Here is a 20,228-nt window from a genome sequence, read left to right on the forward strand (position 1 = left end):
GTACATCTAGACCTACCTTTTTTTTTACATATTTACAATTTTAGGCACTGACTGGGATTTTTCCAGAACCACAGGATTTATTGTCGTGTGGACAGTGGTGCTGTAACTAGTTCTCTGAGGGGGGCAGAAGTAACTCCCGACCCTTCGTTCCCGAGCTTGAGCTGGTCCTGAACATCTCTTTTCTTTGCCTTCAATGGTCAAAGCAATTAAGGAAATGTTAGAACTTTACCATGTTAGGCATATCACTTCTATTCCTATTTGACCCTTCCAGTTCTGTCCTCTGTCCACACTTTTTTAGTTACCACTTTCAGGCTAGTTTGCACCACATAGTGTCCTAGGAATGCAATGCCTTGGGTGGTCCATGAACCACAGTGGCCCTTGTCTCTTGCATAGTAACCGAGAAAGAAAACATCTAGCTGGGGTTGGGTGTACTCACTACAGCACCCATTTTAACTGTCAACCAGTTTATTTTAGGTAATAGCATAATATGAACAAAATAGAGTTCCATTAAGTGGAAACATAAAATGCTGTATATTCCAATACCCAACAGTTTATTATCAGATAAAACATAAAAAGATCGTAAATATTCCATTTAAACTAGGCACTTTGTATTCCACCTAAGTGGAGGTCTATGCATGTTCCTTCAGCAATGTCTCCACCTGTGTGATATGTCTGGTGCCATTATATGCATCCCTGAGTATTACGGGATGCCATAGGAATGACCTGAGATTCCATTTGCAGTGGTCCTTTTGATGCCCTGTAGATGACTCTTCCTGTGTTGCTTTGCTTGATCATAATTCTCCAGGTTTAGAACCGTATTCCCATGTCTTACGTGTTTGACTTCATGCAACACAAGCTCTCTTTCAGGAGAGTTACTAAGTTCCGCTATCACTGTCCCCCTGGAAACTGAACCTCCCCTCGGGTCGCTTGTTGGTAACCTGTACCCGTAGCAAACCATGAAGTGTGTTGAAGGTGCGAGAAGATCTCTAAAAACCTTGATCATCTGTTGAGTCTATCTCGGGGGCACCCAAATGGTGAATATTAGCAGTCTTTATGGTGTCTTCCACATGCTCCAGCTATGTGTATAGTTAAATCAATTCAGGGACCATGCAGGATTCAATCTCCTTTTGGTCCTTGTTATCCTATTCCAACCCTGCAACAAAGTCCTCCAATCCAGAGATCCACTCACCACACACTGAAACTCACCCGTCTGTCTTCCACACCCTGATGTGCAGTGATGTAAGGGTCTCCTCAATTGAAGTGGTTTTTTTATCCTCCTTGTCGCGTAGTTCATGCAAGGCAATTTGTATTAAGAAATCACATCCTCTGGGCCTCTCTGTGCGTTCCTTACCCTTGTCTTGAGCACTGTTTCTTTCTCAGATGACCTGGAATGATGCCTCCGAGTGAGAGAAAATCCTTCATATCCCCCTCTGCCTTCCTTACTTTCCCTTTGGGGCCATGATGGTTTTCCTTGTCTCCCACACTTCTTTTCAATGCACCCCAGGTTGCTTTCTCCCAGGATGTCAGACCAGGCACTCAAAAATGAGCAAAGCTTCCCAGGCCCATTGGCAGCACACTCCTCAATGCCACCATCCTCACTTCTCATGCGCCACGGGCCCCAGCCACAAAGAGAGATACAGGAGTGCAGCCACAGTCCACCTCCTCCTAGGATGTCACAAAGACCGCCATGCTCTGTTCATGTAGGTGTTAGGGCTAACCCTCCCTCTCATCAGCCGCTTGGTTCCAGGCTTTCCAGTGGGCGCCATCTTGAACGCTGTTTTCACGTGGAGGATGCCTTCAAAGTTTTCATCGGCACGTGGCACCTAATAAGGTCGTCGGGAACCCCAGGGAGAGCAGGCGAGACCCCCATACCACCAGGTGCCCATTGCACACTGAAACACCAAGCCTGTGAGCCGACTAAGAATTGCTGATACAGGGCAGAATCAGAGTATGAAGAAAGGCCACCGTTCCAGAGCCCGGCAAGCCACACCCCACACTTAATGAATATTGTTTCCTGCCCTAACCCTCCATCTACCACCTCCTAACAAATATTATGTTTTGATATCCATTGTCGAGATTGATATCTGTGTATGCTGACCACCATGTTACCATCCCTGAGACTTCTGCACCGTCACTAACTTATAATCTTCTTGTGGTCCGATGTTAGTTAACCCCCAGTCTCACATATTTTATAGGTGTCACAGCATCCTAAGACACATATTCTACCAATAACCACGGGAGAGGACAGTCTTCACCACTGGAAATGTTATCCTAACCTGACTTGCAGTGTCAGAAGGTCCTCTGGGGAGTTGGCCAACAAGGAATTCACCCCCCTTCTTGGAAAGTAGGGCGTTTATTGAGGTGCTTGTTTCATAGGCAGGGAAAAATCCTGGGCGCAAGCCTGAGACTCATATGTGGCTTGACCAGGGCGTATGCTAGAGACGCGCATTTGTCTTTGGCTGCATTACATCTAGTGCAGACCAACTTTACTGTACAAACAAAGAGGAACGTCTATGCCACATATTTTAAATTGAGAGAGTGGAGACGCGATTACATCAGGTAAGTACGATATTCTTGTCTCCTTTAACTTAGCATGAAATATTGGAGAAAAACTATCCACCCAGTGCTATGGTGTGATCCTTCCACCAGCATCTCAACCTGTCGTTGGCGGTACGTGGCAATAAGATGTCTGCATAGAACAATATTCTTTTTTTATTCTAAGTTTCTCACCCCGTTTAGCCTCCCGTCACCCAGTCATTCTGCTCTTTCCCATCCTTTGATATAGCAGAAATCACAACATTGGCCTGTCTGATATAAATGTCTGTTATAAAATAAGAGGCGTGCATTATCCCCTTAATGGGTAACTGTTCTGCAAATTAAAGAATTAGCAAGAGATTAAATTGCAAAAGATTCGCCCTTTGTTGCTAGTGCTGCAGCAGGGTAATACTAGGCAGCCATCGAGAGTGCCACCAGCGAGGCAATAACAGATTGTCAATGAGAGCATACATTTCGGAACTATTGACAGGTAAGGGGTCAGCAAAACGTCACTTTCTCTGCCCCATCAAAACTTCTGGCCATTGGTGTCTTTCACCTCGCATCTAAAGTTAACAGTTCATGCTACATCCTCAAATATAATACAATGTGTTACCTTTTCATTCGAAAAAAATCCTTATTTTAGTTTTTTTTTTAAAGTCCAGGCCTGGTATTTTTAAATCTCATTATTAATCAAGACACTCAGTGCTCCCCCAAGAGGGCAGGAATGGCACTTTGTTTGAAGTCTGGTGCATAAGAAAAAAATCCTATAAATAAACAAGATTAAAACATTTATGAGCTTTGTTGGTATTTTTATAGGATAACAGATGTCGGGTTAACAATTCTCTTGACATTAGCGGTGATGGAATTTCAGTGTCATAAGAGCTATGGGCTAGTTTCAGCCCATTTCATGTTAATTCCAGAGTGTCCCTATTCTGGGCTAAATTAGAGGTAGTGACCTGTGTCATCTGGTGTGCAAGTAGAGCATGAAAGTGGATAGATTCTTAATAATTGAGGATTTTATTCGTTTTTTTTTTATCTGTTCATTGCATTTTTTAATACAAAGAACGATAATGGAGGCATTCAAGTTCAATAGGATACGAAGAACCTATCTTCCACCACTTGCAAACCCAACTCATCAAGGCTCCGTGCAACAGGAAGTGCCCCGCTGGTTTGCCATAAGTCTCTCTGAGATCTTGGAAGGAAGTCAGTTCACCTCCAGTAAAAAGATCCCTCATAATATTTACACCCGCGTCAGGCCATGCCTCCAGGCCGGTCCAGCCTCCGAGAAGTGGCAGTACTAGGTCATCCGTTTGATGATTTCATACGAGTATGGGGGGGTCTAGTGTGAGTTCTCTGTAAGGCCCTCCCCCATGCATACTGCGCTGCTCGGATAAGGACGCTCTCCCCCTCGGCTAATCAAGGATGGAATTTAATAATTTGTTTACCAGAAATTCATGTCTCTTGTATAGATCGGAAAACTTCCTCCGTGCAATTACCCGTATCCCACATAAGAGATTTTAAAAGATAATCGCTGTGAATGCTCCTTCTTGATGAGACTAACCCTGCTGTGTGTGGATCCTGTATCAAGTAATTGACGTCTGGAGAGTGAGAATTGTTTGCATTCCCATTTAATAGGGAAAACATGGATGAATGCTGCAGTGGTGAATCCATAAATAGAAATCTCTGGTCTCTAAAGGGGGAAACCCTGCTTTATTAAACTGAAGCAATGTATAATATTTACTCCATTTTCGTAATAACTTAAGGGGACTTAGTTATGTGCTGTTATCAGATAAAACTGGGTATGCCCACTTGTTTGCTTTTGAAGTTCCACAGGAATTAGTATGAGGTGGGAGAAAACACGTTGCAAGATTGGATATGACAAGGGAATTGCTTCACCAGTAATATCAAGAGAGCTGTACCCATGTCCTCTCTTGTTCTTTAGAAATCAATACGCTATACTTTACACAACCATTTGGGAATTTATTGATAAAAAGACACGATCACATTGTATTATGATATGTTTCTCTTTATTCTAACTGAGTGCACCATAAAAGCTTCAGACAGGCCACATTCTCCACGGCTATTTTCTTGAGGGCAATGTTTGAGCTTCTCAAGTTTCATGCTATAGGCTTTGTGCGATACTTTTCCAACCACAATCTCTTTTTAGTCAGTGACACACCTGCTTCTTTCGTTTCCGTGGTCCATTTTTTCCGTGGCAAACAATTCTCTTTTTTTTGTTGCTTCAATTCCACCCTCTAAGTCAGAGACGGCCTAGGGTTCAGGGTACCACTTTATTATACTTTGAGCCTTTGTTGTTGCACAAAGCCAAAGGATGTTGGGGTTAAGACTGGACTATCGACGAAATACTAGATATAGTCAGACTCTAAGGATATCCGTAATTAAAATGCAAGAGAAGAATTTACATATAATGGATATCAGGAGAGATCTATAAATTCCTTGGTTAGTCTGAAAACTGACACATCTTTTGATTTTTGCAATGGCTAGACATGCCTTAGCCTAGCTGGGTAAGTAAGCAATGTGCAGCTCAATGTACTATTTTCCATAAGATCACTGAAGCAGTAACACGGTTACAAGGAATTCATTCTGAGCTCTTGTTGAGGTCCTTGAATGAGAGTCAAACATCAAAAGTCAATACATGCTTTTTACGCAAACTCCTAATTACTAGTTGTCTCCCAATTTGCATGCTGTAGTAACTGTTTGTGCAGTAAAAATTGTTTCTCTAATGGGATGTCATGATTTAATTAACTATTGTTGAAAAAAAAAATGAAAAAAAATGCAAAGTGCGTTTGTTTGAGCATGTCACAACTAGCAGATATTCGTTAATGATTTACAGTGGATTGGCGGCTGTCTTGATATTTGCATGACTTTAACGTGTTCCATGTATTCTTTAGAGTGGCAAACCTCAAACCTCTAAGCATGGCACTTTTACCGATCGTGGTCGGGTAGGTTCTACCTAACTCAATTATTATTCGTCGCCTGCAAACAATAAGTCTTTGTTTCGTCTAGCAATCTTAAACAGTTCACAAAATTGAGTAAATCTTGTTTTTGTAATCACCATGTAGCCTTCATCTTCCACATTCTGTGTAGCCATTGGATGGAACAATTAGGCAAAAGTGTGATCTGATGCTCCCTGCCATCGACAGTGGAAACTTCTTCACTTACAGTCAGCCCGGTTGGAAGGTGTACATTTTCAGTGACTGGAAGATCTACAAGACGTGTATATGAACCTGTACGTAGGGAGTCCAGTTAGTCAGTGATTTCTTTGCCAATATTCATAGTGCTAAAGTACACTTGCCCGTAGAAGGGCAGCTGGGCGAGTAGGCAAAGGCAAGCTCTGGTGATGAAGAAGACCAACAACAAAAATTGTGAGTTGACCTTAGTTCACACCATTAAGCAAAGTTTAACCACCACTTTGACTGTAAGTTGATGAGGTTCCCACCTGTAGGTGACATTAGTCAACAAGGGAGATTTTCTGGGTTGCTGGATGACCTGTTTTCTGGGTTTTCTAGGTTGCTGAATGACTTGTCCAAAAATATGTTTGAGAATCTTGCCTCTTTTGACTTGGCAGCTCTGTCTACAACCGCAGTTTTGCAGCCGTTAACTAACACATTAGACACCTTTCTTTGGCACGTTGTGGTGACACCTTATCTGGGTTTGTTTCACTGCTTTGTGCATGACCTTTATTTGTTGTGGTGGCAGAATGTGGTTGAAGGCTGGCATTTAAGAGGGACAGGCCGCTGGACAGCAGTGCATGCGGAACATGCTGGTGGAGCTTCATTGATTTGTTGTATGTTCCACCAAATGCAGTTTTTCTCAAAATATTTATGTTGGGCAGCTCTCTACCTTTAAAGTAAAAAGAGCGCGGATAGGTTCTAATCGATATTCGTGCTCTAATGTGAGTTATCTATTTATTTATAGATTCTCCCCTTCAAATGTAAATGCCGGAAGTGCTTCTCGGATTCAGCTCTGGCATTACCTTTTATTAAATTCTTCTGCAAGTAAATCATAATTTTTAGCAGATTTTAGGTTTTTTCAATTTTCAAATTACTTTAAAGGTAAAATTCTGTCAAACATAAGAACGTTCCACGTGGCTCTGACCACTTTTATTTGGGTGTTGTATTTATTGTGCTCAATCATATTGGGGGCCACTGCGTATAAATGCCTTTAGTGTTTTTTATGCAGAACATGTTTATATGCTGAACTTACTCCCTGAAAATTGTATTACTTTGGCTTTTACGCTATTCAGAATTTCGATTAAAATGACTAAACAGAAATCAAGCTAACACAATTCATGTTAAGCAAACCAGATCAATTAGGCCCTCATTCCGAAGGTGCCGGTAACTGTGGTGGTACTCCCAGATCCGATTTACTGACTCCAGACAGTATTGCCACTTAAGTTACCGGCCACCGTGCGTTTTGGCCCAGAATGGGGAGTAACATGCCGTTCTGGAATTATGGGTCCAAACCGTATGCTATTCGCAAATCCAAGCTGGTTTTCTGGCCACATTTTTCTCGTGCTTTCAGCAGGTGAAAAATATGTGCAGGAAAGCATTTCTTTTTTAATTGTGCAGGGTGGTAATTCCACAGAAAACATGGGGAATTACTACTACGCACACCTCAGAATGGGAGCCCAAGTGGAGAAATATCATTTTGGATTTTCAGCTGTATTGCCAATGCCAGTTGGTGGTGCTGGACAGCTTTCTTTTCGATGATGCTGAAACTGTGACACTCCCATTGCTGCCTTTGCTCCTGTAGTTTGAGCATGCTGGAGCTGCAGCACCTCCAACCATTAGGTGCATCTCCCATGATCTCAATATGACGTTCCCAACACACGTCCTTAATTAGTGGGAGGAAATAAAATTTGCCTTGTTAATATTTTCAGTCCCTGTTAAAAAAAAAAAGCCAGGTTTTTGTTTTCAGTGAGTAATGCATGTCGAACTTGGAAAAACTAACACGATTTCCGAAGATTACTAATAGAAGGGTGTCCAACCTTAATCCACGAAGGCCAGGGCTATGCCAAATTTCAGGGGACCACTGTCCGTGTAAATGCCTGACATTAGATTATTTGTAATTTTATTTCCTGAGGATATTTTGAACATCTTGCTTTGACTTCTAACCCTCATTGCCCAATTTACTTTGACATGGCTCTGGCCAAGCGGACCAATGTTGGACACGTCTGCGGCAGTAGAACAAAACACATGTTTTCATCTGTGAAAGCAGCATTTGCCTTGCATTCGTAGCCTTCATTATGAGTTTCTGACTTCTACAGGAGACATGGAAGCTGGCCATTCAGAGGGCCAAGCACATGCCTGATCCATGGGCCCAGTTTCACATCGAGGACATTGAAACCGAGCACGCGACTCGCTACAGGTCTGTAACCTTCTGGAAGCAGGGATTGGCACTTGCCGTTTGGTGCAGGGTGGTGTACTATGCTGTGTTATGGTGTATTTCTTACGTGCATGAACACCTTACCTTCTTGGCATTGAGCAGATTATACCAACATAAAAATAAGAAAAAGTAAATCACATTGTATTCAGCCCAAAATGAGAGTTAAAAAATATCTCTTTTAAACAAGGCCAAAGAACTTTGACAGCGCAGAGAGGGCGGTAATTCCATTCTAAAAGTTGTTTCACTATAAGAAGGTGGGCGCATTTTGGGGACCTTCAAAAGAAATGTTCTTCCCGAATTTAGAGTACAAGACAGGTTGTATATCTTAAATTTGTTTGTAAAAGAAGATGGAGCCAGATCATAAACCACCTTGTGAAAGATGGTGAGAGATTTAAATTGAATTCTCTGTGCGTGCAGAAGCCAGTGGAGCTGGAATAAATGTGGTAATATGGTCTTTCATTGTGTGTTTGCGTCAAGTTGAGCGGCAGCATTTTGAACCCATTACACTTGCCTTACCTGCAAATTTTGGGTGGTTAAGGGCCAGATGTACCACCGTTTTTTGTGGTCGCAAACGGGAGATCGGCCCTGGCCTGAATAATAATGAGGCATGCAATTTGCGACCCCATTGGAAATCACTAACAGTGTCTGCAACACTGTTGTACATTCACTTTTGCGAGTCGCAGTTTACGACTTGCAAAAGTGAATGGTCGTACATCTGGCCTTAAATTACAAGCATTAGCATAATCTATCTGCAGCTAGATTTGCGTGATAAATACTTGTTTGTGGATATTCAAGAGAATAAAATGACACTTTTAAAAAAAAAAATCCATTTTTAAATGCCAGAAGCAAGTGAAATTAACTTTACAGATCTGGGCTTCAAACGGAAACTTAGCATCTAAATTGACTCAGAGACTTTTTACCGTGTTCACGGGGGAAGGTAATGGGCCCATAATGCTGGGCAATGGAGTTGAGTCCCATTTTGCAACACAGTTTTTAGTAATTAGGTCTCAAAAGGATTACATGTTAAAAAGTTAGCAGCCGCCAATTGCAAAGAAAATGCTATGCAAATTCCTCACGTCCTGCCTTGCCGGCACCACCTGTCCGCAGCTAGATCAGAGGTTAAGCTTAGGTCCAACGCTAGTGCCACAAGGCGCATTTCAGCATGAGCCTGAGTGACGGGCTGTGTATGTGTATGTGTTGTTTATTCTGATATACAAATCAACTTCCCTCAGATTTCTTCAGCCCTAAACTCCTCCTTCCGTCATGCCCATGCTCACTGTCTCAGCCAACAAGTTTGCTTTTTCATTGACATCGGCCTACAAAAATACCACTCTTTCATAAAACTTGGTTTCATAGGCATACTATTTTGTTACGTTGGATCTGCTTACTTTCCTAAATAAAAATTTGAAAAGAGGCACATTTTCTAACTTTCACTTGAGCACCACTGAATATCAGAGTACCTGAGAGATAATTGATAGGTGCCTTTCGCTTCTCAAAAGAACTGTAATTAAGCGAAAAAAGGACTGTCAATTCTAACCAATGCAGCCTTTCCTACAGAAAGACTGTTCTCCCAGCAGTGCCTACCTGCCCATAAGCAGCCTTTTTTAATAGAAATCCATCATATCGAATTAGTGCAGTAAAATAATAAAAGTGACTACGCTTAGCGTTTTCGAAAAGAATTACTGAAGTCTGTAATTTAAGAACCAAGGTATAGCAGAATATTTTCAATAAGATTACCGAAAGTAAACCTTTTAAATTAGGGGGCATGTTTACAATAGAAATAATGTGAATTTGTTAAATATATTAGAAATGTGTAAGGAATAAGCTATCATAACTATGAGATGTAAGAATCAAAAAGGGGAAGAAAGGAGTAGAAAAAGTACTTTTTTTAAGTGTGCACACACGCAGAAATGTATGTACAACTCCTACATACACACTTTCTTATATACACGTATATGTCCGCAAGAAGTATGACCTTGTAAAGAATGTCAGTTTCACCTATAAGCATGGCCGCCGTCTCAAAATATGACAGCCCCAAAGACTCACTGACCCCGCTACAGACTGAAGTTCCCACTTAGAGAAGCCTAGTTCCCTAAAAATGCTATCCCTTTAAAGTGGACCCCTCAAAGAGAGACTGTACTTCCAAGGGAAAGATTATCCCTTTGTATAACTTTTAACCTCAAAACCCTGTAAATACAATTATTACGCCCACCAAATTGTTGCTCATTTGATGAACCTCGAAAGAAAGTTCACTTTTTGACACTCTTTTTGTTGTAATTGAACGTGTGGCATGCAGAGCTGGGCAGATGTCCACGGCGAGCGACTAACTCGCTGAGCCACCCAGGAGACTGCCACTCTTGAAGAAGGACTGTCCACCCTCATGAGGCTGGGTCATCCTTCGCCGGGGCAGCTGGAACACATGTTTTTTTTTAGGACCATTAAGAGCCCCCAGAAGGCACATGTCAGAGGAAACGTGGTCTGGTCTGCATGGAAATGTATCCGTACTCTCGCCAGCAACCCTCAACCCCCCCGCACCCCGAGTGTAATATAAATAGGAGTTGGGTCTGTATGTCTGTAATTCCTCTGTTTCTCACCGTTTTATAGTCGTCTCACACAGGCCTAGAATAGCTCCGTCTCTCACTCGTGAGACCCCGGCCCTGGCCTCCGACCCTGGGTGCCGCAGGCTCCCCCCGAGGGCCCCGCGTGTCTCACGGGAAGGCGAGCTTTTGGCATGTGGAGCTGGAAATGGACGCGCTGCATTGTCCACCCTGTCATTCTGGCCAGGATGCCCATTGCAGGGACCATAAAAATAATACAAGGTCAAGTCACAATGAGCGGTTTCCATTCCTCTGCCTTCAATCAATCAATCAGTAGTTTTGTCGAGCGCTACTTGGCACCCGTGAGGATATCCAGGCGCTAGGATACCAGTGTTACTTCGCCAGGGTAGGAGTAATGGGGAGCTGGAAGGTTAGTTAACCAGTGGCACGGCATGGCACCCCCTGGGCCTTGTGAAAGTGCAGTACAAGCTCCCCTCGGACCTTTTGCTTTCATTATTTACTTAAATGCCACGAGGCTTTTTTGGAGGCACAGATAAAGCCCTTTGTGGTGAATGCGGAGCTGTGCAGGTGTTCCCAAATGACCAATGCAAAAACAACAGTTGATGGACAGAGTGCAGAACAATGTCATACATTCACCCCTTTACAGAGATCTGGGCCTAAATCCATCGTTTTTTTGCTCACCATGCCATCCCAAAGAACCAGCAGCCCTTGCATCAGGAAGCCAACCCACCCCATCAGCAGGGCCCCAGAGTGCAAACAACTGTTCGGCATAAATAAAGCCACCATTTGAAATTTAGGCAAGGTTTGGCTAAACTGGAATTTTTTACCCAAAATTTCTGTTAAATAAAACAGCCGTGTTCAAGTCCTTATGAATTTAGAAAATGAGGGGGGGGGGGGATAATGGATAAAAAAAAAAGGGTCTCCATTTTCAACGGGAATTAAAAAAGAAATCCTTCCGACCTTTGCAACTTGTCTATGGCAGAGACTTCTTGAGTGATATATTTCTTCTGTAAAGGGTAATTAGTCATGAGTGTGTTATGGTTTACTGGTGTCCGATATTGAGTGTCTGTCCCTGCGAAAGGTACTGTTGTTTCTGAGCATCCCAAAATACTTGAAATACATGAAATATTTGATCACTACTGTAGAGATGCGCTATTAAACATTTAGCCCTTCTTTTTGAGTTCCCAGGATGAGGTGGTGGGATTCCGGAAGGCCAGCACCTCTGATTCCAACTGGCACACATGCACCTAAATCCAGGGATTACACATGGATTTCCTTCAGAGTGGGGAATAGCATGCGCGCCTGGGAATACCGGGTCCAATTCAGCAAGTTTGTACCCATTCCTGAGGAAATAGCTGTTCCAAATCCACCCCTGCTTTCTACCTACTTGGAACAGATGGTAAATGTGCTCAGGGGGTATTTTCAGGGCTTTGGTGGTTGGGGTGCAGTTTGAGGGCAGCGTGTGTGAGGGGAGAGCTGAGGGAACATTTGATGCTCCCCCCATGGTGCAGCACGTGGGAGGGAACGGGCCAGGGTAGCACCCAACAAGGCTCCAGGTCCAGAATTTCCAAGACTATGCATTCTGATACGATAATCCCGGGTCTGGAAACACCAGGCTTCGTTGTAGGGCAAGAATAGTATCCTTCAAGGATACCGCTTCAGCCACGTATAATGCGGGCCGTACTGTCGCTGAAAACTGCTATGATGTCTCGCTGGCCATGCAAGTGGCACCGTTCCTTCTATGGTTGAATGACAAGTATCCATTTGAACTTTCCAGGTACAATGCCGTCAGTAGGCAGTGGGTCGAAGACCAAGTTCTGATCAAGATGGCAGATCAGGTAAGCATTTGTAAATTCTTTAATATAATTTTTGAGGACTAGCACAAGGCTTCGATGTTGCCGCAATGCAGAGGTGGCCAGAGGGGATCCACTTTGCCTGACCCATGTCAAATATTTGGGATAACCAAAGCAGTCTAACGAATTTCCCCTTTTTGAGTAACTGTTTGTCAATTGATCTCATGATATATATATATATATATCAATCACACTGTAGATGTTGTGTGTTGCATTGCAGGATGGTTGCTATGCCTTACATAGGGAGGTGTCAGAAGACTTAAAAGGTTAAAACGAGAAACCCTCAGTGCTGATTTTGAAAGCTAACATGTTAAGTGATAGACTACATCTTTGTAGGGTAGATTTCTGTAGGAGACTCAAGCGGGGAATCCTTGGCAGGGATACGCTCCTTGTGTGGGGCTCTGCTTGTGAGATGGAACCTGCTCTGCAGAAGAGACGTGTGAAGTTTACTGTGGTCGTTTCCACACATGGTAGTTTAATAAGTGTCTCCATGAGTCCTCTCTCGGCCTGTGCAGAGCCTGCCCCACCTTTTATCCTGGGAGATCAGGATGAGCAGGCGTATGAGAACAGAGAGACTGCAAAGAAATGAGGCAGGGCGACCCCACTCAAACCCCTCCCTCACTGTTGAACCCCAGGATAGAAGTCCATGCCAAGCAGGGTTGTCTGCCAGAAAGTACAAGTACATGATGTCTTTTAGGATTCTCGGAATCATTACTTTTTAAAGCCCAATTTATGACTACCTTGGCCTCATTGAACATTTACTTAAGTACTAGCTCTCCTAGGCTGTATGTGTCTCTAGTGGGACAGGTGGCAGGGAGCCTTAGTTAATGGGATATAAGCTCAAGTTACCAGACTGTGGCAAAAGATATTTCTGCTTGGCATGTGCCCTGGAGGTCACAGGGTCCTGACTTTGTCCCAGTGGAGGCTTGCAGCTCCTTACAGGCTATTTTGCAAAGGGGAATCCCCCGATGGGCTTGACAGAAGCAGCCTTTTCATGAGTACAGCCAATGCATGGCAGAAAAAGCGGAGCTGGCACACCACAGCCATGGCTTTTGCGAATCAGCGGGCTTACATGATGACCTTTCATTTAGGGAGAACCAGTAAGGAAACGGCGTCAGATTTATTTTAAAAAAATATCATGAATGTACGTCTTGCGCAAGACGTCTCTAGCCCCTCCAAGCTTGCAGGAAATCACAGGGGGTCAATGAGAGATAGCACATCCTGCCAAAGTCTTATAACATACATTTAATATTTCTTTGATCGACATTCAGTCAGTCTCATTTAAGGTACAAGCGGAAACTCTGGCAGCCGCTTTAATGTGCATTCTGTTTTTTATCTTCCAGCCTTTTGGACGTGGCGCAATGAGGGAGTGCTTCAGAACGTAAGTGACTCCGATTGTCGGTCCCTCTGCCTGTATGTGTTGTGGTTGCGCAGGAAGCGAGCAGTGCAGGCCGGCGCCTCATGGATGGTGGGATTCTTGGGATGTTGATGTTTGATGTCCATGGATGATGTTTCAGGGTCAGGCCTTATGACTGAGCCGATGCACATACAGACTGATTGTGCCTCACCTCAGATAGTCCATTGTTTCCAAAGGAGGACATTCATCTTGGTCTCAGCCAGGTCAATGGTTTGTACCAATATGCAGGGGTTCCCTGACTAATTTATTGCAGCACCAGTGGGACGGTGGCAGGAATAGCGTGGGACCTCCCTCCTCTGGCCACTGCTCTGCTGCCAACAGGTAAGAATGCCATGCCCACAGATTAATTTTAGGAAAGGGTTTATATGGTTAGTCTGATGATGCCCTTGTGCCAGCAGCCAACCTCCAGAGGGAACTCTCCCTCCAGCTTTAGTCCCCATGCCACCAGGGAGCAGAGACACAACCCCCTGGTGCAGCCACAGAGCACCCATTGGGATCCTGTCCACATGGGGGTGAAGTCAGACAGCTGCCGGCTGCGATCTAACAAGGACACCATATTCGCACATCATACTATTTTCACCCTCGTTACTAGGCAGGTCACCAGTGCTGTGGTTTATAAAATCTCCGTGCCCGATCGCAGTGTACCAGTCGCCTTGCCCTCTGGTCCCAGGTTCCTTCTTATAACCGCGCTACCTTCTACAAGCTACCTTACACGTGTCTCAGATAGCCCTCTCCAGTGGGCAGCCTAGAACCGGTACTGTACCTACTGGTCCAGACATCCTGCTGCAAACAGTGAAACAGCAGCAAGTGCCCTGTACCCCTGAGACCTACTGACTACGCATGAACCATGCATCCTTGAGAAAGTCGCCAGCGTCTGGCCCAGTGGTCGTCAAACTTTTCAATGCACCCCCCTCCCCTTCCCCCAGTGATAAAAAAATAATCGGGCTTACCTTCCAAATTTTTCACAATTATTCTGTTAAATTAACAAAGTGTAAATATGTCTAGACTTGTTTAACATTGCAGTTCATTTCTTTTACTGTTTTAAACATGCAATCAAATACATGATGCCAAACATACTATTCTGATCAGGCCGACCATACTAACGTTTAAAGTTATCCACGGTGTAATTATTGGGGGTGGGGGTGGAGGTGTTAAAGAGCATTTAGAGTCTCTTCCTTTTTGACACCTACTCCCAGCTTGGATATAAATGACAACACTTATTAGTGATGGCCAGTTACAGAGTGGTTTATTGCTGCTCGTTTTTCCCCAGCTTAAAACAAAGCCCTGTTTTCAGCATATTGGTTTTTAGGTCTCGCCTGTCGATGCGCATGCGCATCGAGCTTGCGAGACTATGGGGGCTTATCCACTCTTTATCCAACTTGCAAGGAATCGTGGCGATTCCTTGCAGTGCCCGTGACTTTTAAGCTCAATGCGCATGTGCATTGAGCTTAAAAGCGCGTGCACAGCCGCCCGCATTCCTCCGACACCTTTGAAGTGAAGCTTAGCTTCACTTCAAAGGCCCGGCTTCTTCACACCCACATGCCGCTCTGCCCCGCTCCGCCCCCTCCCCTGAGTCATCCTGCCTGCCCAGACTTCTCCTCCCCCCTACTTACATCCCGCTTTCACTTGTTAACTTTACCGCTGTCCGGGTGGTTCCATGTTATTTCTTTAACTACCTGCTCGTGACTGCCCGTCCTCGTGCTGGCACTGTGCTTTCCTCTGTGAACTTTAGGACTTCTCCATATAACTGTGGCATTCCAGAAATTCGTCATTGGAACGCAACGTGCAACGCATTGACCCGACGTTGCTCTTTGATTGCGCACCTAGAAACCTTGACGCGCAAACCAGCTTCATTCTCCTTGGCTGACACACCCAGCAGCCTTTACAGACGGACAACAGCGTGTACAACAGCTTTGTGCCAATACTAACGTGCACACCAGCTTTGTGTCCATTTTATGTACACAGCAGCTCCATGCTCTATCGCTCACGTGCACAGCGACGCTGTGTGCACTTTAATGCTCATTCGCTGGCACGCACAGCACATTTGTGCAAGTATTTGCATGTCTACCCTGCAATCCTTTCGCTGATACGCACAGCTTGATTTTAAAATTGTGTGTATAAGTTACAGTTCACTCGCTGATGCACACAGCAACTCCGCGGCGCTGACGCGCACAGTTGGATTTTAAATTGCGTGCCTACTTTACAGTTTACTCACTGATGCGCACAGCAGCTCCATGCTTTCTTGCAGACTCGCACAGCAGTGCCCAGTGCAGACTTTTACGTTCTTTCGCTGACACGCAGAGCACTTTTGTACAAGTATTTGGTCGTCTACCCTGCAATCTTTTCGCTGATACGCACATCTTGATTTTAAAACTGCGTGTCTAGTTTACAGTTCACTCGCTGATGCGCACAGCAACTCTGCTGACGCGTTTAGCTGGATTTTAAATTGCGTGCCTACAGTACAATCGCACAACACTTTAGTACAAGTATTGCGTGTCTACTCTGCAATCTTTTCGCTGATGCGCACAGCAACTCTGAGTGCAGTCTCTTTCAATCGCTGACACACACAGCACGTTCCCATCTAATTGTGTGTATACAGTACAACATATTATATCCTATGTCTTCATTAACAATATAGTGTATCTGTACTGAATATATATCCAGCATTTCAGACTGCATTTCAGAGCTTTTAGAAATGTTTATGGCTTTTTTTTTTTTAAATTCTTTAGCATTGGCTACAGGAAACAAAAATGCTAAAGATTTACAAAAAAAACCCATAAACAATTCTAAAAGCACTAACTCTAATGCTGCGAGACCTATTGCATTTTCAATGCTTGTTTTAGCCGGAGCCTGGCGTTCCCCCTGGGATCATTTGAGGCCCCCCAGTTTGAAGACCCCTGGTCTAGACATTCCTTGCCCGCCCCCCAGTTTGAAGACCCCTAAACATTCCTTGCCGGCCCCCCACTGTGAAGACCCCTGGTCTAGACAGTCCTTGCCCGCCCCCCAGTTTGAAGACCCCTGGTCTAGACAGTCCTTGCCCGCCCCCCAGTTTGAAGACCCCTGGTCTAGACATTCCTTGCCCGCCCCCCAGTTTGAAGACCCCTGGTCTAGACATTCCTTGCCCGCCCCCCAGTTTGAAGACCCCTGTTCTAGACATTCCTTGCCCACCCCCCAGTTTGAAGACCCCTGTTCTAGACATTCCTTGCCCACCCCCCAGTTTGAAGACCCCTGTTCTAGACATTCCTTGCCCGCCCCCCAGTTTGAAGACCCCTGGTGTAAACATTCCTTGCCTGCCCCCAGTTTGAAGACCCCTGGTCTAGACCTTCCTTGCCCCCCCCCCCCCATTTGAAGACCCCTGGTCTAGACATTTCTTACCCGCCCTCCAGTTTGAAGACCCCTGGTCTAGACATTCCTTGCCCGCCCCCAGTTTGAAGACCCCTGGTCTAGACATTCCTTGCCCGCCCCCCAGTTTGAAGACACCTGTCTAGACATTCCTTGCCCGCCCCCCAGTTTGAAGACCCCTGGTCTAGACATTCCTTGCCCGCCCCCCAGTTTGAAGACCCCTGGTGTAAACATTCCTTGCCTGCCCCCAGTTTGAAGACCCCTGGTCTAGACCTTCCTTGCCCACCCCCCCCCATTTGAAGACCCCTGGTCTAGACATTTCTTACCCGCCCTCCAGTTTGAAGACCCCTGGTCTAGACATTCCTTGCCCGCCCCCCAGTCTGAAGACACCCGTCTAGACATTCCTTGCCCGCCCCCCAGTTTGAAGACCCCTGGTCTAGACATTCCTTGCCCGCCCCCCAGTTTGAAGACCCCTATCTAGACATTCCTTGCCCGCCCCCCAGTTTGAAGACACCTGTCTAGACATTCCTTGCTACCATCCAGCCTCCTTACCCTGGTGCCCCAGTAGCCAGGCCACCTTGATAAGTAACACTAGCTATATTAGTTTCTGGCAGTGCCCCTTGCGTCACTGTTATTGTTGCTACCCTGGTGCACCTTCTTCGGCAGGGGGCTGTTTCCTGGGCTGCTGTTGTCATACATTTAACAAGGAAAGCTAATCATTAATGCTGCTTTGCACGCTTTGTTTGCACACGTGTGTACATATCTTTTTTCCCACAGAGCCAGGAGGGCGGGTTTTTTTGAAGCTATTTTTTGCTAGTTAATGCACAGTGGCTCTTAGCGAAATTGCTTCCAGTGAAATTATTCTGAGTAGCATATTTAATTTGGGCACCATTTGCGAAAATCATATATTTGTGGTGATTTTACAGGTGTCGCTTGGGTTTCCTTGCCGTCGGGTGTTTTATCTGTGCACATTCTCACCTTGCAAGATACCTCCTGGTTCTCTTTTTGTGATATCTGCAGACCGCAGGGGCCTGTTCTTGCTGGCTCTGCCTTGCAGGCTCGAACCCACAATTATTCGTTCAGATCAGAGTGAAAGGGAACAAAGAAAGGGTGTAATTTACAGCACACAGCTAGCAGATGTTTATGAAAACCACAGAGTAAAATTAGAAAGCATCCACCAGTGTTCAGTCCAACATCAAATAGCCTGTGGCTTTTTAACAAAAAATAAGATTTGCAAAGCACATAATTTACACGCGTGCTCCACCAGCACAGGTTACTGCTCTAGCTAGAAGGTAAAAGGCAACCACTTGCGCCTTTGAAAATTGTGCTTGTTGTGATTTATCTGCTCGTATACTTGATGATTTATGCTTCATTTTCTCACCCCATTTTGGCATAAATCATGCATTGCGTGCCGCACACATTACGCACTTGTGCATACATTGTGGCTTTGTGATGACATGCCCTGTAAGCAAACATACATTGCAACACCTTTGAGATGCAAGTCACACACCTGAGTCTGCAAGCGGTCACGGTGTAAACTTTAACCTGATCCTGGACCGAGCGGTGGAATTCAGAAAAAATAGTGACGTAAAAGCACACTGCCCCAATGACTTCTTTTTTTTCTTCTAGATTTCAGATATTTGTATGTATTTCTAACTGCCCTGCACCCATACTACTAACTGTAATGCCACAAGGCGTGATTTGAGCTAGAGCCGGTGGCGAGGTAGCCTTGACGCCAGCGGATTATCATAAGAGTAGTTTGTGGATTGATGGCTTAATTAAATAAGAGTGCTTAATGCCACAGGTTCTAGCTTAACTTTAGTTTACATTTTATTTAGTGCTACAATACGTGTTGGCGTGCTTTATAGTGTTCGAGAGCAAGATCGGTTTGTAATAATCACCTTACACAAAAACGGGGTAGGAAACTGAGCTGAAAAAGTTATCCATGTTTTTTAGACATCGTGCTTAATGATCAACTTTATTTCAATGTATAGCCCTGAAGCACTATAAACAAGCATTACTATTACCACAACTTAATGCTGTTCAATGCATTGTCCTTGAAAAGGGCTGGACCTCAGTGCAACAATTCTTTGAGCCGTGATTGGATATCCTTGGAGTGGCAAGGGATAGCGTGAAAGTCTTCGGGGTACAAGGGCGCAGGCCGAGACCATGCATCGAACCCCCGTTAACCATCAGTACCTTATATTCAGGGAAAAAACTCACTTGTCTTTTCTCAACATGTTGTGCATGCTTGGCTTCTAATCCTTAAGCTCCTTTAAGTATTTCCATTTGTATAGCTGTGCATGTATACTTGCCGTGTACATTCATTTACTCAATCCACTGATCCCTCTTAACGACCACATTGTGTGCTAGTGTGCAGCAGTCAAAGCCGCAGAACAATTTCAATCTCGTCTCTTAACCTTCCTTGCATTCTTATTAAATAAATCATGTTTTTATTTACCTTTCATTTCCCTGAAAATGGCGCTCTAAAACGTAAACATTTTCTTGCACCACATTACCAGTTGCTCTCAAGCCCGTGTTCCACACCCTTTTAGTTTCCCTTCAGTTTTTCTCTTCACTTTGATTTCAGAATAGAGGCTGAGCTGGAAGTTTCAATGCCTTACAGGAGACGGGTCCAAAAAATGCCTAGTGAAAAGATTCATGTGGAAGTTAATAGAAGTAAAGCTAACGGGTTGTGAAGGTAGAGGCGAATAACACTGTATAGGACAAGGAATGTACTTCTGGAATTTAATGCAGGTAATTTGCATCCTTGAAGGTACCCCTTCAGCGCCTTTCTGATGCGTGCACAGGCAGTAAAAAGGCCTCTGAAAGCAGAACATGCGCTGCACGGCGTTGTCAACATCCTCCGAACTGTGGGACATGGACATGAAGAGAAGCTTTGTGCGGTATAAATACACCGTGCACACGGGGCTTGCAGCCAGATATGAACATGCCTGGTGGAAATTTACCAGGATTTTTACATGGCCTAGTAGCAGCAGCTGCTATGTTGGTAATTGAGCAATATATGTAGCTAGAAGGGGTAAAAAAAAAAAGCAATTTTAATCGTGAAATAAAAGTGCCAACTTAAACTAATAGACCCCCATTACCCATTTG

The 20,228-nt window shown here is 44.5% G+C and overlaps 1 protein-coding gene across 6 annotated transcripts in view; it reads left to right on the plus strand.

The window, feature by feature from the left end:
- EEF2K (eukaryotic elongation factor 2 kinase) overlaps positions 1 to 20,228 on the plus strand; it is a 192,893-nt gene that overhangs the window by 40,338 nt on the left and 132,327 nt on the right. For 4 of the 6 annotated variants that reach the window (XM_078665122.1, XM_078665124.1, XM_078665119.1 and 1 more), the window contains exons 4-7: positions 5,448 to 5,498; positions 7,826 to 7,926; positions 12,280 to 12,340; positions 13,699 to 13,736. In XM_078665122.1, coding sequence (XP_078521248.1) covers positions 5,448 to 5,498; positions 7,826 to 7,926; positions 12,280 to 12,340; positions 13,699 to 13,736 — 251 coding nt within the window. The remainder of the gene's footprint in view (positions 1 to 5,447; positions 5,499 to 7,825; positions 7,927 to 12,279; positions 12,341 to 13,698; positions 13,737 to 20,228) is intronic. The other 2 variants (XM_078665123.1, XM_078665120.1) reach the window with 1 other exon arrangement.

Source organism: Lissotriton helveticus, chromosome 10, assembly GCF_964261635.1.
Source record: "Lissotriton helveticus chromosome 10, aLisHel1.1, whole genome shotgun sequence".
In the NCBI taxonomy this organism is placed as follows: domain Eukaryota; kingdom Metazoa; phylum Chordata; class Amphibia; order Caudata; family Salamandridae; genus Lissotriton; species Lissotriton helveticus.